We start from the raw sequence: 16,486 nt of genomic DNA, 5'->3' as shown, positions 1-16,486 counted from the left end.
GATCACCTTAATTCTATGATGAACCATCTCTATCCTAAGGTGAGTGGTAACTTCCTTCAGAAAGTGCCCCCATCCCCAGGGAATGTAGGGTAAATGATTAAAAGAATATTAAATGAATCATATGCAGCTACTTTCCACTCACAAGATCTTAACTCACTTGAACATCTGTCTGATGTTTTAGCGCTTTGTGAGTGAGAGTGTGAGTGTTCGCAAGTCTCTATACATGCACACAGAAGAGGAAGGAAGATGGAGAACTTTTGCAAGTGTGAACCCCCCCCCCCCTCCCCCAATGTGTCACACAGACATGCAGACAGAATGTTCTCTTGGAAGGTGCTGATGTTCACCTTTGATACAGTGAACAACAGAAAAGATGTCAAACTTTCCGGAAGCCTACTGCTCAACTCTTTCACCACACTCAAGATCTTGATAAAAAAAGGGTTTGTGTATGTATATCATATGAGCTCCATTGAGAAGTGACCCAGGGGGACTCATTTGAGGACAGATTTAATACAGCGCTGCTTTGCAGTCATGTCAGTCAGAAGTTCAATGCTTTTGTTCAGTTATGAGGGGGCTTTCAGCTGAGTGCCTTTGGGGTCACTGGGGTCCAGATTTAGCCAGAACAATAAGCACAAGCAGCAGTAATATGGAGTAGGACACGATGACATGGTGCAGCAAGATATATTGCCATGATGATTGTTAAATGGCTCTTATACTGACAACATGCGACACAAAAGTCCTTCCTTTCATGTTAAAACAATGAGCTGACCCTTAAAAGACCTGTTTGACCAAGGACATATGACGCATGAGAAATTCTGTTCACTGTGGGTGAATATGTGAACTCTGGTAGTGCTAAAGAACACTACTGAGTTTAAATCAGCAAAGCTAAGCACTGAAACACAGCATATATGGAAACTACTTTATATTAATTCAAATGTGTGGTGGGGCCATGTGCTTGTGGGGTGATGTCATCAGTTATTTTTCCTTGTGCTCTGGGGAAGGTATCATAGAATGGAAAAATTTAAGGACATTAGAAAACGGAAACATGAACAGAGAAATGACCTTTGTTGACCAGAGCTGAGGTGCGCTTAAATGTCTAAATTCACAAGTTCTGTCTCAGATGACTAAACAATGTGTATATTCCATTCTTGTAGGGGTTAAAGTAGAAATATGTACAAAATATTTCATAACATGGGAAAAAGTTTGTGGTCAGGTAAACTCTTTCAAATAACTTTTTCTTGGTCATTTCAATGTACTTTTCTGTTAGTGGTTAAAGCCATAATGGAGTATAGTGGATCTATGTTTGGAGACCATGTCAGTCCACCCAGAATAGACCATGTCTCAGAGACTGTTCACCTCACATTTACATATTTTTCACCACCTTCGCTGTATGTTGGTTTTATTTTATCGTTGTTGCTTTCAGATTGTTTCAGGTTTGTTTCACCGATGTCTTCCTTAGTAAAGATCACATCAAGCAGTAATTTGGTATTGTATGGTGATGTTCACAGAGGAAAAAATAGACCTAGTTATTTATGTTTTCATCTTTTCATCTTTAAAAAAGACTTATCAGTAAAAGGCACTGGCTGAGATGTCAGTACGGTTTTGTTCTTCTTGCTTCTCTCACTTCAGCCTTTATACTGTTTAAATTTAGCAAGAAGTTTCACCATAGCCACTTCCTCCCAATGCTAAAAGTTCAAACCTATACAAACTAATCAGCATTTACACTGTTAGATCTGTTACCTCTGGAACTTTGCAGTAAACACTATCAACACAAAGATTAATGAAGAACAATAGTTTACTAGGTACAACTGGCCTTCAGAGAGAACTGCAGCAATGAGTGAGGATATGCTGTAGTATTCTCTAATGATCTTTAGCCTGACTCTCTTTAAGAGGAGGTTTCAAGTTTCAAGTTTGGTTTATTCGTCACATACATAGTCATACACAGTATAACTCGCAGTGAAATGGTGGAGAGCGCTCTGTCCAAACTGAGGAAAAGAAAACAGGGGTGCATAGAGAAATATAGATATTCTCTATATGTGAAATATATATGCAAGATAAATATATATATTCTATGTATGTGATGGATAGATGAGAAATGGGCCCCCAGATCATCTGGACAATTGATGTCGATTCACCAGAAACAAGGTAGTGTCTATTTCTGCCATGTGGTTTAATTATAATTGGAGAAGACATGTGAAGTGAACAGGGAAAAACAGAATATATACTCCTTACACTTCTTTCAACAGCAGCCTGACCCTTTCAGCTATGTTTCTGCTTTCCCATTAGTTTTTATAGGTAAAGTTTTTATAAAACGTTAATAAAACAAGGTTGATTGGGAATATCCCTTCTTTGAGATTCAGCCCTCTACAGATTTAAAAGGCATTTTCTATACACTGATGATTTGTTTCTATTAGAAAGTGACAGATTTAAAAGAAAAAAATCTAGTTGTGGGGGTGCATGTCCTCTACCATCCACTTGGGTGCGCTGCAGCCCCCCCGTGAGCCTACTACCCATTGCCTTGACTAACTCTCTTTTACAGCATGTTAGGAATATGCATTAAACCCACACACACTCATACATTCCCACAAGCTCTGGAATGAAATGGATATCATGGGTCTATTGTGCCCATCTATCCGTGCAAATATTTGCCTCATTTCATTTCCTTACATTTAATTTCCTTACGTTTCAGACCAAATCAAATCTACCCTCGCCACACTCTCAGAATCACTGAAAATCCACAATAAACCATCATAACCAAACTCACCAGCACACACACTCACAACTTTACCAACTGTAATGTTGATTAACCAGAAACAAGGTAGTGTCTCTTTCTGCTAAATGGTTGAATTATATTGGAGAAGACTTCTTGCCTGAATGAGAACTGAACAGGGAATAGCAGAGAATATAACACTGTCATAACTTTTAATGTATATAATGTGAGTTAAAGTCATCAACATGATTAAACCACTCCCCACAGTAAGGGATTGGGCCGTAAACCAAAAATAAGGGAAGGCAATGAACCAGACCAAAATATTTCAGTGACTCCAAACCTCAGTAGTGGCTGTATTAGCACTTTGGTACCTGGAGCTACTTGTGCTGAAGCTGTTTACTCGTTGGACAGAACTGCCCCCTCTTCTGGCCTTCAGGGGTGACATCATGTAGCACTTCTAAGGGATATAAAATGTGATTTCATACGTACTCTCGTTTACACTGAGAACAGTTTTTCTATTTTTAGATAAAACTTTATAAAAACTTTAACATTTAAAACCCAGTCAGGGCTATCTAAGCTTATATCTGAACAACAGCCTAGCAGAGTGTCAGAGTGTGAGTTAATGTATTTAACAATGGTAAATCAGCTTATCCACACTCACTAGAACACATTCTCCCATCCTGGCTTAACAAGATGTTATGCACTGCAAGTCGCTGTTCTCTGAATCTGAAAATCTAAATGTTTACATGCGAAGGACTGCCTTGTCACACACATCTTGCAGAAAATGAGTCAAACAGCAGATGTAAACAGCAGGTTTACCTCAGAAAAAAGTAGAACCATTCCAACGTTTAACATCTAAAACCCAGTCAGGACTATCCAAGCTTATATCTGAACACCAGCCTAGCAAAGCGTTATTGCCCGTGTAACCAGGAATGCTTTATTTAGCAGTTGTCTTGAGTTTGTTTTATGCCAACCAGTTCATGTCCTTAATGAAGGTACTGCTACGTCGTGTTAGTCTTGTGGCTCACTGCGGTAATAGTCATCATAGTAGAAGCACTGTTTTACAGCTGTGAGCAGTGAATGAATGGGTTAAATATATAGCGTATTAAAGGCTAGCGAAGTGCGCCTGAGCTGGGCTGGTTTGTTTGTTTGCTTGCTTGGTTGCTTGCGTATTTGTTTGTTTGTTTGTGTATACTCATGTTGTGGTCTACAGCACAGGGAAGTGGTAGCTCAGTGGTTAAAAGCATCAGTTAAAAGCATCAGTTAAATGCTGTAAATGTTTTGTTTTGTTTAGGCTAAGCATATGCCCTGACAAACGTTGACCTAAGTAAAATCCAGTTGCCGGTATAGTTTTGCCATGGTGCTTTTTCTGTTTTATTCCTTTTTTTGTGTGTTGAATTGTCTTATTGTTTGCTCCCTGTGTAGGTCATGTGGGTCTCGGTTGTAAAGGTGTAAACTGTATTAATTGGCTGTTGTCACTGGGGTTGGTGATGTAGGGACACTGAGTAGTGGTGTAGGATTTTCTTTCATGGCTTGCTCTGTATATGTATGCACTGAGTGGGGTAGTGGTGAATTTCTTCTGCTTTCTTTTCCCCTCTTTATTAAAGGTGACTAACAGTGACCCCAACCAACTTCAGATTGTTCAGGTGTGCAGATTGCGTGTTACTAACAGCCAGTAGGGACAAGATGATGTGGAACCTGAAGATTTGGGTCTCAACCTTGTGATGTTGTAATAAAAATACTCTTGTGGGATTTCTATTTTTTTTTTGTTGTTGTTTGTTTATTTGGAAGTTGTCATCTGGGTTGGTGTAGTTAAACCCCAGGGAAGGAAATACAACTGATGCCCTAGGTGGCCTAGTCAAATTATTGGTCAAATTATTGCAGAGACATTGTGTCTAGAAGGCCTAACCCCTGCATCTCATGGTTGGGGTTCCATAGTTGGTGAACCCTTCCCGGCACACACAGCGGTGGCCTTTGGCAGCCATTTCACACACTCCGCCGTCCCCACAGATAGTCTTGTCAATCACACACACATCTTGAAGGAAATGGGTAGATCAAAAGAGGTTTACGGCCACAGAATTAAAGTAGAACCATTTTCACAGTTTAACGTCTAAATCCCAATCAGTGCTATGTAAGCATATATCTGAACAACAGCCTAGCAGAGTGTTATTGTCATGAATACAGTTTGACGTTCAACAGTAGGCTACATGAAGTAGAACCAGGAAAAAAAACAATTTACGTTTACAGGAACCATTAGTGAAATGAATTTGCCCTGACTCCAGCCTGTAGCCTGGGTCACAGGTGCAGTAGAAGCTGCCACTGGTGTTATGACAGGTCGCATTCTCCCCACATCTCTCATACTCACATTCATTAATATCTATTAGCAAGACACAGAGGTGAGTGTAAATTCATCATGAATGAATTTAACCAACATCTATGCAATTAATATAATAAATATTAACTTCGAATGATTTTATTAATGATTATGGTGGAGGTAAATTATGTTTGTGAATTACGTTTTCTGGTGTTTCAATGAAGACAATTTAATTTATGTAACAATACCAGTTCTCTGAATCTTCAGATCACACTATTATGCAACAAACTGCATAAAGTTCATTGTAGTAACACAAATCACTGCTATAATGTTTGTGTTCACATGAAGCTACTTCACATTTTACCATGACATTTTACACCTTGGGTTGCATTAAATGTCTTCTTGTCTTTGCTGGGATTGAAACCAGGTTTACACGTGCAGAAATAGGAACCAGAAAAATTATTGCATTTAGAATTGGGTCCACATAAGTCTTTGACTTCAGAACATTCATTGATGTCTGTTAACAGAGCAAGGTCACAGATTTAAATTCATCGTCTTTATTTCTGTACAGGGAAGATCTACCGTGCTATAGATTCACTGACCTTGGCATCTCTTGCTGCTGCTCAGGGTGAAATTAACTGTCCGAGGATACGTCTGGTACCCTGGTTCACAGTTGCAGTAGTAGCTGCCATTTGTGTTGGTGCACACTGCATGGTCTCCACATATTGGGTTTTCAAAGTCACACTCATCCCCATCCGTTTCAACATTAAAAACAGTCTTTGCATAAGAAATGAACTTGATGATGAATAACAAAAATAGCTTCAGTTAAGGAACGTGTGTAGCATGCAGCGTTCAATGGCAACTTAGTACATTGACCTGTGGTCAAAAATATACAGAACCTGTATTTGAATTAGTCTGTTATAAAATTACATTTAACAACAATGAGTCGCATTCACCAACTGTTCTTAAGAAGAAACTAAAAAGAAAATCTACTCACGAAGATTCTGACATTGGCCAATGTTTTCCTATTTGGTGTTTGTTCTGAGATCAGAATCTACACTCAAGAGCGCACTTACACACATGTGAGCACTGACATCTTACAAATAATTGCTTGTTGTGTTTTTTTCAGTTCTACAGTTATGTTACTTGGGAACTGTGCCATCCAGTAATCAGGGAAGTAAAAAATAAATGTGTGTGAGCACACAGCCCTGCAGTCTCATTCTTCTGTATGGGGATGGACAGGCATGTACTATTGGTAATTAGGAACAACAGGGATGTGCTTTCAGTGTACGAGGAGAATGGGAATACAGATACGAACAATTCTGCTGTTTAAGAGCACGTCATAAACCTGATGTAAACTTTTAGGTCCTTTCTCACGAGTAAATTTAAGAAAAAACTTAGGAAGATATTGGAGAATGAGGCCCACTGAGTATTTAAAGGTATTTTTTATACATATGCTATAAGCAGCACAGCCAGTGCCTGATGAGCCCCCAGCCAGCCCTTCCTGTAGGCTGTGGGAGAGCAGACAGCTGGCAGGGGCTTGCAGGGCACTGGGGTGTGACATCCAGACAGATGGTGGTAGGGCAGGCTGCACTGAAACATCAGCAGTGATGAGGCATGACCATGTTAAACCCCCTACACCTGTACTGGGCAGTGGAAGGTCACTGGTTAAGGTACTCAACTCCTAATCGGATCAATGAAGCTCCACCACTGCCAAGTTGCAACTGTTGGGCCCCTGAGCAAGGACCCTCAATTGCTCAAAAGTTTTACTCAACCATGATTGTAAGTTGCTTTGGATAAAAGTGTTAGCTAAATGCTGTAAATGTACTGTTAACACAGTTAAATAACTGTATTATGCTGTACTTTCATTAAGGTTTTCTTCTGTGTCATTTCCTCACACAGTTGAGAGAGATGTGCTCTCAGAGCTGTGAAGCAACATGAAAATTTGCAGGCGCGGAAGTGCAATAGCTTCAAAAACATTTGCTTCGTACATTTAACTTTTAAGATTTTCCTAAACATCTTACCCACCCACCAACTCCAGACCATTTGATTACTGTTACTATTAAACTGTTTCTCACTTTGAAGTAATGAAGTATAGTATTGATGTTAACAGGAAATCTGTCATTCATAATTACACAACTACAAACTGAGAAACCCTCCAATGTACAACAGTTTTGACTACAGCCTAGAATACATGGAGTCCAAAGAGATTTGGAGCGTGACTCACGCAGACACAGCAGATACAAGCCTCTTATGGTGAGTCGATCCTGAACAAAAGCAAAGGTCAGAGTTTAATATTTGCTGTCTCTTTCTGGGGCTTCCACCAATCACCGAAGACTGAATCAGTCTTTATATCTATCTGCTATAGTGCAGTAAAGGAAGATTGAAGATATAGAAAAAGTATTATGGTCAGATGAAGCATCTCTCACCGTATTCTCGGGGTTGCCATTTCTTCCCATGGCGTCCTTTGTTCTCCCTTTTTCCATACTCAGTGTGGTGTTTAGTTTTGTCCTTTTGTTTTATCTGATCCAAGATCTAACTGTTCTGCACACAGGCCCACCATTGTTAGAGCATGGTTGCGCACCCAGTAGGCTGTTGGTGTCATTAGCTGGCTGACCTGGGTTCGAGCCTACCTTACAGAAAGACTCAACCATGGACATGGACCCAGTTATACCTAGAACAGGTAAAGGGGATTCTGACCAATCAGAGGGTGACTGTTGGTTGACATAAGCAGGCCCTGCAACCGATCACTTTTCAGTGGCAGACCCTGACAGACCTCCCGATACAAGCACCAGTGCCTTTGGCTGCCCCCTAGGCAGGAGGCAGCAGCATCAGCCCAAATCCTGCGAGGCAGGAGGTTCAATGCTCACTGGTTTTTGAGCAGCAGCCCTCTTGGTTCTCCACTAAGGGGGCATACATCATCTCCCTTCTGACTGGGTGGACTCTGGCATGGGCCACCCCAGTCTGGGAGCACCAAACAGACGTATGTTCCACTGTGGTTCATTGCTGCTCTCAAGTGGCCTTTTCACCATCCAGTCGCTGAAGGGGAGGCGGCTTCCCGTCTCATTAAAATACGTCAGGGGAAAAGAGCGGTGCTGATTACACCATCAAATTCTGCATTATGGATGGAACCCCACAGCGCTGATTGCTGCTTTCCACCAGGGCCTCAGTGAGGAGCTTAAAGATGAACTGGTCCACTGAGATACTCCCGCCTATCTTGATGACCTGATCGATCTGGTGTTGCGAATTGACAATTGCGCACGGGAGAGGTGCAGAGCACGGGGACCAGAGATCAGTGGAGGCTCTCACGGAGCTCTGTGCACCCTTAGCCCTTGTCATGTGCCCGACAAGCGGGCGGAGTCCGGACCCCAGCCAATGCATTTCGGACACACCCGCCTTTCCCGAAGTGAGCGTGATGCTCAGTTGCAGGAAGGGAGGTTTCTGTAATGTGGAAGCTCAGGTCATCTCTGCCCAGCTTGTTCTGAGCTCTGGGGGAAAAGACAACGTCCGTCAGGGGAGGGAGAACCCCTGACTGACTCAGCCAGTCCTCCCCGAGCTCAAGGGTTGTTCTTAAGTACCACAATTGCTTGGGGAACCTCTGAAATGCGTCTCCAGGCATTTGTGGACTCGGGAGCAGATGGCAACTTTCTCGATGCTGGGTTAGCCAACAAGTTAGCCCTGCTGCTGGTCCCATTGGATGAACCCTTACCCATTGCTGCCATTGATGGTCGGTTCCTTGAGCCAGGGGATATTAGCTCTCAGACTTGTCCAATCACATTGCGAGTTGGATCACACACTGAACAGATTGCACCGTATATTATCCATGCTCCCTACTTGCAACTGATTTTGGGGTACCCCTGGCTTCAGCGCCATAATCCCCATGTGGACTGGCTGACCCAGTCAGTGCTGTCTAGGGGTTTGTCATGTTGGAGCTCCTGTTTACAGCTACCCAAGTCTTGGTCTGGGTCCGGTCATGGTGCCGGTGGTCTGGACCTTTCTCAAATCCCCCAGGAATACTGGGACCTCAGGGAAGCATTTAGCAAACAGAAGGCCCAACTATTGCCTCCCCACCAGCCATATGACATGGCCATAAACCTCCTCCCAGGCTCCAATCCCCCTAAAGGCCACCTGTTCTCCCTTTCGGGGCCCAAACGTCAAGCAATGGATGAGTAAATACAAGAGTCCTTGTACAAGAGCCAGACCCTCGTACCCGCTCATTTAAGTTTAGTTGTACCCGCGGTGTATGAGTAGGAATCATCGAATTAATCCTTTAATAGTGAAATAATGTGATTAAAGAAAATTAAAGTTTTCAGTCTCATACTACACCAGTTTTTCTCCACTTTGTCTGTTCAGTGTCCTCTCTGACACACTCAGAGGTTACTGACTCGCTCTCTCTCGCTCTTGCTCTTGTGCTCGCTCGCTCGCTCTCTCTCTCCCTCTCTGATTCCTACTCATACACCGCGGGTACAACTAAACTTAAATGAGCGGGTATGAGGGTCTGGTTTTGTGGGAGGAGTTGCACGCTGCACAGGATTGGTCAGACCGGGTGGTTGGGTAAGAAAAAAAAGGGGGCAAATTTTGAACATTCTGGCCTAGTGTATTTCTGACCCTGGGAGGAGTTTGGTTTTTGGGGGAGGGACACCCTCAGAAAACTTTATTCCTGTATGGTTAGGGGGAAGGACTTGCGAGGAGGTGTGACTTCTTAGAGAATAAGCCAATGGGAGGGGAGTAGGATGGGTGAGTGAGTGGTTGAGTGAGAGAGAGAGAGAGAGAGAGAGAGAGAGAGACACAACTGAGACCCATACGCATGTTTCAGTATCAGTACATGACCACATCATATCATATATCATATCATATCATATAAAAATAATAATATAATATATAAATATATAATAAATATGCGGGGGAGGGGTCAGGGTGTGGTGGTGGGGGGGTGATTGACAGTTGTCAAATCAAGCAATCAAATCAAGCAATAAATAATTTTGATGGTTACTATATACTCTCTCTCTCTGTTCTTGGGCAAGACTCCTAACTCTGCACTTGACTACCTCTGTAACACGATTGAAAGGTTTCTCTCTCTCTCTCTCTCTCTCTCTCTCTCTCTCTCTCTCTCTCTCTGCACTGTCTACCTGGAGGTGTGAATTCCCTGTGGAGACTTGTGGTAGGCGGAGTCTATTGCTGGGATGTCCACACTCATGCAAGCCCTTGTGTGACCGTTCCCTCTATAGGACAAACCTAAACAGCCTAAAGTGCAAAGAGAGGGGTCTATGGGAGGCACACCATATATCTGGGAGAAAGAGAGCAATGGGAATTATGTGTGTCAATGTGAAAGTTTGACAGCAATGTATGCATGTGCACGGTGTGTGTGTGTGTGTGTGTGTGTGTGTGTGATCATCTAGACAATTGATGTTGATTAACCAGAAACAAGGTAGTGTCTCTTTCTGCCAAATAGATGAATTTTATTGGAGAAGACTTCTTGCCTGAATGAGAACTGAACAGGGAATAGCAGAGAATATAACACTGTCATAACTTTTAATGTATATAATGTGAGTTAAAGTCATCAACATGACTAAACCACTCCCCACAGTAAGGGATTGGGCCGTAAACCAAAATTAAGGGATGGCAATGAACCAGACCAAAATATTTCAGTGACTCCAAACCTCAGTAGTGGCTGTCTTGTAGTAGCACTTTGGTACCTGGAGCTACTTGTGCTGAAGCTGTTTACTCGTTAGACAGAACTGCCCCCTCTTCTGGCTCTCAGGGGTGTCCGTCTAAGGGATATAAAATGTGATTTCATACATACTCTTGTTTACACTGAGAACAGTTTTTCTATTTTTAGATAAAACTTTATAAAAACTTTAACATTTAAAACCCAGTCAGGGTTTTAAGCTTATATCTGAGCTTATATCTAAGCTTATATCTGAACAACAGCCTAGCAGAGTGTCAGAGTGTGAGTTAATGTATTTAACAATGGTAAATCAGCTTATCCACACTCACTAGAACACATTCTCCCATCCTGGCTTAACAAGATGTTATGCACTGCAAGTCGCTGTTCTCTGAATCTGAAAATCTAAATGTTTACATGCGAAGGACTGCCTTGTCACACACATCTTGCAGAAAATGAGTCAAACAGCAGATGTAAACAGCAGGTTTACCTCAGAATAAAAGTAGAACCATTCCACCATTTAACATCTAAAACCCAGTCAGGACTATCTAAGCTTATATCTGAACATCAGCCTAGCAGAGCATTATTGCCCGTGTAACCAGGAATGCTTCCTTTAGCAGTTGTCTTGAGTTTGTTTTAAGCCAAACAGTTCATGTGCTTAATGAAGGTACCGCTACGTTGTGTTAGTTTTTTGGCTCACTGCGGTAATAGTCATCATAGTAGAAGCACCGTTTTACAGCTGTGAGCAGTGAATGAATGGGTCAAATATATAGCGTATTAAAGGCTAACGAAGGGTGCCTGAGCTGGGCTGGTTTGTTTGTTTGTTTGTTTGCTTGTTTGTTTGAACCTCAAGGTCACTCAGGGGTGCAACATTTGCAACAGTTCAATCCTTTGTAAAACTTTGTCAAATGTCACTCTTGATGAGGCTTGATGTATTATATACTTGTCAGATATGTACAGATCACTTGTTTCATGGCTTCTGTGCACACTTAAAACAAATAATAGAAATATTTCTCCTGGAGATCTACAGCATCTTCCTTTGGGGTTTAAGAAGATTAGGTTACCCTAATCTAAGGTATGTGGATCTGACTTTCAGTTGTTATTGTTGGAACTAAACTGCAGGAAGGTTGGTCTCCAAGAGGGGCACTGGAGATTGCTGGTGCAAAGCTAGCCATGGTCCACCTGACAGTTTAGACTAAAACAAAATGTATTTTCTTAGATTTCCTAAAATTTGCTGCTATCATTTGGAAAGGATAAACAGCCACACCACCTCCTGCTCGTAGAGTGCCATTAGCACAGCGAAACTGCTGAGGTGGGTGCAGGAGCAGACTGTGTGGTCGTCGCTGGACCTGATCACAGTGCAGCCCGATGAAGACCAGGCTCCTCCATCCAAATTGGAGTCCCAGAACACACAGGTTTGGTTCCCCACTGGAACCTGCAAGAAAGACAGAAAGTTATACTTGGAAGCACAAACTCATCCTGTACATTTTCCATGGAAAATGGACAAGGAGGAAGAGAAACCACCACCCTCATCAAAGTATAAATTACAGACACTTGATACATCATTACCAGGAAACAAAAGTCCACGGTGACTATACTTACTGTTGCTATCCCAACCTGGCCTTTGTTTGGTAAGCGATTCTCATTATATGAGAGAAAACCATATAGTATGATCTCCTAATTCTATCTTGTCATATATAATCCTGAAAAGAGGATTTTTAAGTAGTAGTACATAGTGTTGCACCTCCAGATGAGAGAAGGTAAGAATGATTGGCTTCTTCAGATTGGCTGTGTGTGGGTTGGTGACCACTACAGTCACTACTCTTGAGTTTATCTTGAACTTCTCAGCTTGTTGTGTCTCCAGCCAGTGGAAATAGTTGTTGACCAACGTGTGCAGGTTTGTGTAGCTGAGCAGAGATACGGTGGCAATTCCTGTTCAACGATACATATTTTTCAGAAACATATAAGAGCTGACAGTGTCTTCAACTGACGTTCACTGTGAGTGAACTGTACCCAGGTATGAGTCTCCTGCAGCAGTTGCCCAATCAGATTGCAGCTGGATGTCACTGGCGGACAAAACGAGTGGTCCGTCTGGGGCAACTTCACTTCTGTTGACCAACATCGTGACGTCTACAGACAGAAACAGCATGCATGGAATTATTTATATCACAATCGCTGTGTATCATAGATCAGTTTGCAGTGTGGAGTCTGTATAGTGATGGCTGGCTGAATTCACTTACATGTTTGAACAGATTTCTTGGTGATGTTGTCCTGCAGCAGGTATCCTAATAATTTCAGTGCATGCTCAATCATACTCAACAATGCTATCACTTTCCTGTTATTATTCAGGGAGCCGTCAGACAGGAACCTGTCTATTGCATCCAGGAGAATCTATGGATTGGTAAGCCAGAACGCAAGTTAAAGAGAGAGGAGAGAGTGAGTTTGTAACAAAGCAAATTAAAATCCAAGTTCTCTATCTCTCTATCTGAATAGCTTAGTACACACAGCTACCTGCAACAAATCTTTATGCACTGGCTCCATGTTTCCATTCCGCTTACTCAGCTCCAGACAACGGTTTCTTAGTTTGGCCAGAGTCTGCTCCAGCTCCACTGGAACCTGTGGGGGCCACAGACAGAGAAGGAGTAGGATGGTCGTCCACGAGGTTCGGCGAGTTGTGATAGTCTTGTATGGCTCTGCATTGTACTTCATTCCTGCTCCAACAAGGACCAGAGTGTTTTACAAGTATTACCCATAAATCCTGAACCATGGGGCCTGATATCATTATTCAGCTTCCTATATTTGTTAAGAAGGAGAGCTGTTCAGTGAACCGAACGGAAGGTGTGCAGATTGGGAGAAAAGCCTGAGCCAGGCCCACTGTATGGCCTCAGAGTGGGGGCCAGTACCAAGGCACTGAACAATGGGCTTACAATGGGCTTAATTTATATTAGTCCACCTAGAGTGGTCTGCTGAGGATCTTGCCATACCTGCATGGTGCTGCTCTCATTTAGAAATGCATCGCACTGCAGCTCTAGGGAGAAAACACAATGTCACATAGCTAACATCCCAATGTACAGCTAGACAGAGAGATTTATTACTTGGCTTTGCAACAAGATCTCGATCAATACACTCCAGTAGTAAAAAACGCTCTGGAAGGCTTTACCACTGCATCAGGGGGTTATTGCCATGAATACAGTTTGACATTCAACAGTAGGCTACGTGAAGTAGAAACAGGACAAAAAAAACCTATTAGTAAAATTAATTTGCCCTGTCTCCAGCCTGGGTCACCGGTGCAGTAGAAGCTGCCACTGGTGTTATGACAGGTCGCATTCTCCCCACATCTCTCATACTCACATTCATTAATATCTATCAGCAAGACACTGAGGTGAGTGTAAATTTATCATGAATTAATTTAACCAACATCTATGCAATTAATATAATAAATTCTACAGTTATATAATATTATAGGATTTAGAGTACAATACAATATATAATATTTTTAATAATCATTTTTTATTATCTTAGAAAGCATTATGGTCTTGTAAAAGAGTGACTCTTCAGATCACCTCAGTTATGTTAGTTGGAAACTGTGCCAATCTTGTGATGTTGTAATAAAAATACTCCTGTGGGATTTCTTGGTTTTTTTTGTTTGTTGTTGTTGTTTGTTTATTTGGAAGTTGTCATCTGGGTTGGTGTAGTTAAACCCCAGGGAAGGAAATACAACTGATGCACTAGGTGGCCCAGTCAAATTATTGCAGAGACATTGTGTCTAGAAGGCCTTACCCCTGCATCTCATGGTTGGGGTTCCATAGTTGGTGAACCCTTCCCGGCACACACAGCGGTGGCCTTTGGCAGCCATTTCACACACTCCGCCATCCCCACAGATAGTCTTGTCAATCACACACACATCTTGAAGGAAATGGGTAGATCAAAAGAGGTTTACGGCCACAGAATTAAAGTAGAACCATTTTCACAGTTTAATATCTAAATCCCAATCAGTGCTATGTAGCATATATCTGAACAACAGCCTAGCAGAGAGTTATTGTCATGAATACAGTTTGACGTTCAACAGTAGGCTACATGAAGTAGAACCAGGAAAAAAAACAACTTACGTTTACAGGAGCCATTAGTGAAATGAATTTGCCCTGACTCCAGCCTGTAGCCTGGGTCACAGGTGCAGTAGAAGCTGCCACTGGTGTTATGACAGGTCGCATTCTCCCCACATCTCTCATACTCACATTCATTAATATCTATTAGCAAGACACAGAGGTGAGTGTAAATTCATCATGAATGAATTTAACCAACATCTATGCAATTAATATAATAAATATTCACTTCAGGTGATTTTATTAATGATTATGGTGGAGGTAAATTATGTTTGTGAATTCTGTTTTTTTACGTAAATTGTCTTTCAATGAAGACAATTTAATTTATGTAACAATACCACTTCTCTGAATCGTCAGATCACACAATTATGCAACAAACCGCATAAAGTTGAATGTCGTAACACACATCATTGCTACAGTGTCTGGATTCGTGTGAAGCTACTTGCACATTTTACCATGACATTTTACTCCTTGGGTTGCATTAAATATCTTCTTGTCATTGCTGGGTTTGAAACCAGGTTTACACGTGCAGAAATAGGAACCAGGAAAATTATTGCATTTAGAATTGGGTCCACATAAGTCTTTGACTTCAGAACATTCATCGATGTCTGTTAACAGAAGAAGGTCACAGATTTAAATTCATCGTCTTTATTTCTGTACAGGGAAGATCCACCATGCTATAGATTCACTGACCTCGGCATCTCTTGCTGCTGCTCTGGGTGAAATTAAATGTCCGAGGTTATGTCTGGTACCCTGGTTCACAGTTGCAGTAGTAGCCGCCATTTGTGTTGTTGCACACTGCATGGTCTCCACATATTGGGTTTTCAAAGTCACACTCATCCCCATCCGTTTCAACATTAAAAACAGTCTTTGCATAAGAAATGAACTTGATGATGAATGACAAAAATAGCTTCAGTTAAGGAACGTGTGTAGCATGCAGCGTTCAATGGCAACTTAGTACATTGACCTGTGGTCAAAAATATACAGAACCTGTATTTGAATTAGTCTGTTATAAAATTACATTTAACAACAATGAGTCGCATTCACCAACTGTTCTTAAGAAGAAACTAAAAAGAAAATCTACTCACGAAGATTCTGACATTGGCCAATGTTTTCCTATTTGGTGTTTGTTCTGAGATCAGAATCTACACTCAAGAGCGCACTTACACACATGTGAGCACTGACATCTTACAAATAATTGCTTGTTATGTTTTCTTCAGTTCTACAGTTATATAACTTTATAGGATTTAGAGTACAATACAATGTATAATATTTTTAATAATCATTTTTTATTATCTTAGAAAGCATTATGGTCTTGTAAAAGACTGACTCTTCAGATCACCTCAGTTATGTTACTTGGGAACTGTGCCATCCAGTAATTGGGGAAGTAAAACAAATCTGTCTGCATTCTGCAGTAATTAAGAAAATCAGACTTGTGAGAAATAAAGCAAACATTTTTCAAAAAATGTGGCCAAAATGGGCTTTACAAATGTGTGTGAGCACACAGCCCTGCAGTCTCATTCTTCTGTATGGAGATGGACAGGCCATGTACTATTGGTAATTAGGAACAACAGGGATGTGTTTTCAGTGTACGAAGAGAATGGGAATACAGATACGAACAATTCTGCTGTTTAAGAACACGTCATAAACCTGATGTAGACTTTTAGGTCCTTTTTCATGAACAAATTTAAGAAACA

At 41.6% G+C, this 16,486-nt stretch overlaps 1 protein-coding gene across 1 annotated transcript in view; it reads right to left on the bottom strand.

The window, feature by feature from the left end:
* Positions 1-16,161, bottom strand: part of LOC113581852 (adhesion G protein-coupled receptor E1) — a 29,317-nt gene extending 13,156 nt beyond the window's left edge. The window contains 20 exon segments of the mRNA XM_035525086.1: positions 4,617-4,742; positions 4,947-5,084; positions 5,386-5,538; positions 5,624-5,728; positions 8,159-8,255; positions 8,389-8,509; positions 8,731-8,784; positions 10,151-10,265; positions 10,747-10,792; positions 11,957-12,121; positions 12,431-12,618; positions 12,700-12,816; positions 12,927-13,077; positions 13,198-13,302; positions 13,671-13,714; positions 14,467-14,592; positions 14,796-14,933; positions 15,245-15,397; positions 15,483-15,699; positions 16,132-16,161. Coding sequence (XP_035380979.1) covers positions 4,617-4,742; positions 4,947-5,084; positions 5,386-5,538; positions 5,624-5,728; positions 8,159-8,255; positions 8,389-8,509; positions 8,731-8,784; positions 10,151-10,265; positions 10,747-10,792; positions 11,957-12,121; positions 12,431-12,618; positions 12,700-12,816; positions 12,927-13,077; positions 13,198-13,302; positions 13,671-13,714; positions 14,467-14,592; positions 14,796-14,933; positions 15,245-15,397; positions 15,483-15,699; positions 16,132-16,161 — 2,389 coding nt within the window.
* Positions 16,162-16,486: the final 325 nt, after the last annotated feature.

This window comes from Electrophorus electricus, chromosome 4 (assembly GCF_013358815.1).
Source record: "Electrophorus electricus isolate fEleEle1 chromosome 4, fEleEle1.pri, whole genome shotgun sequence".
Taxonomy (NCBI): domain Eukaryota; kingdom Metazoa; phylum Chordata; class Actinopteri; order Gymnotiformes; family Gymnotidae; genus Electrophorus; species Electrophorus electricus.
The sequence above is the reverse complement of the archived record's forward strand: the minus strand, read 5'-3'. Positions and strand labels throughout refer to the sequence as shown.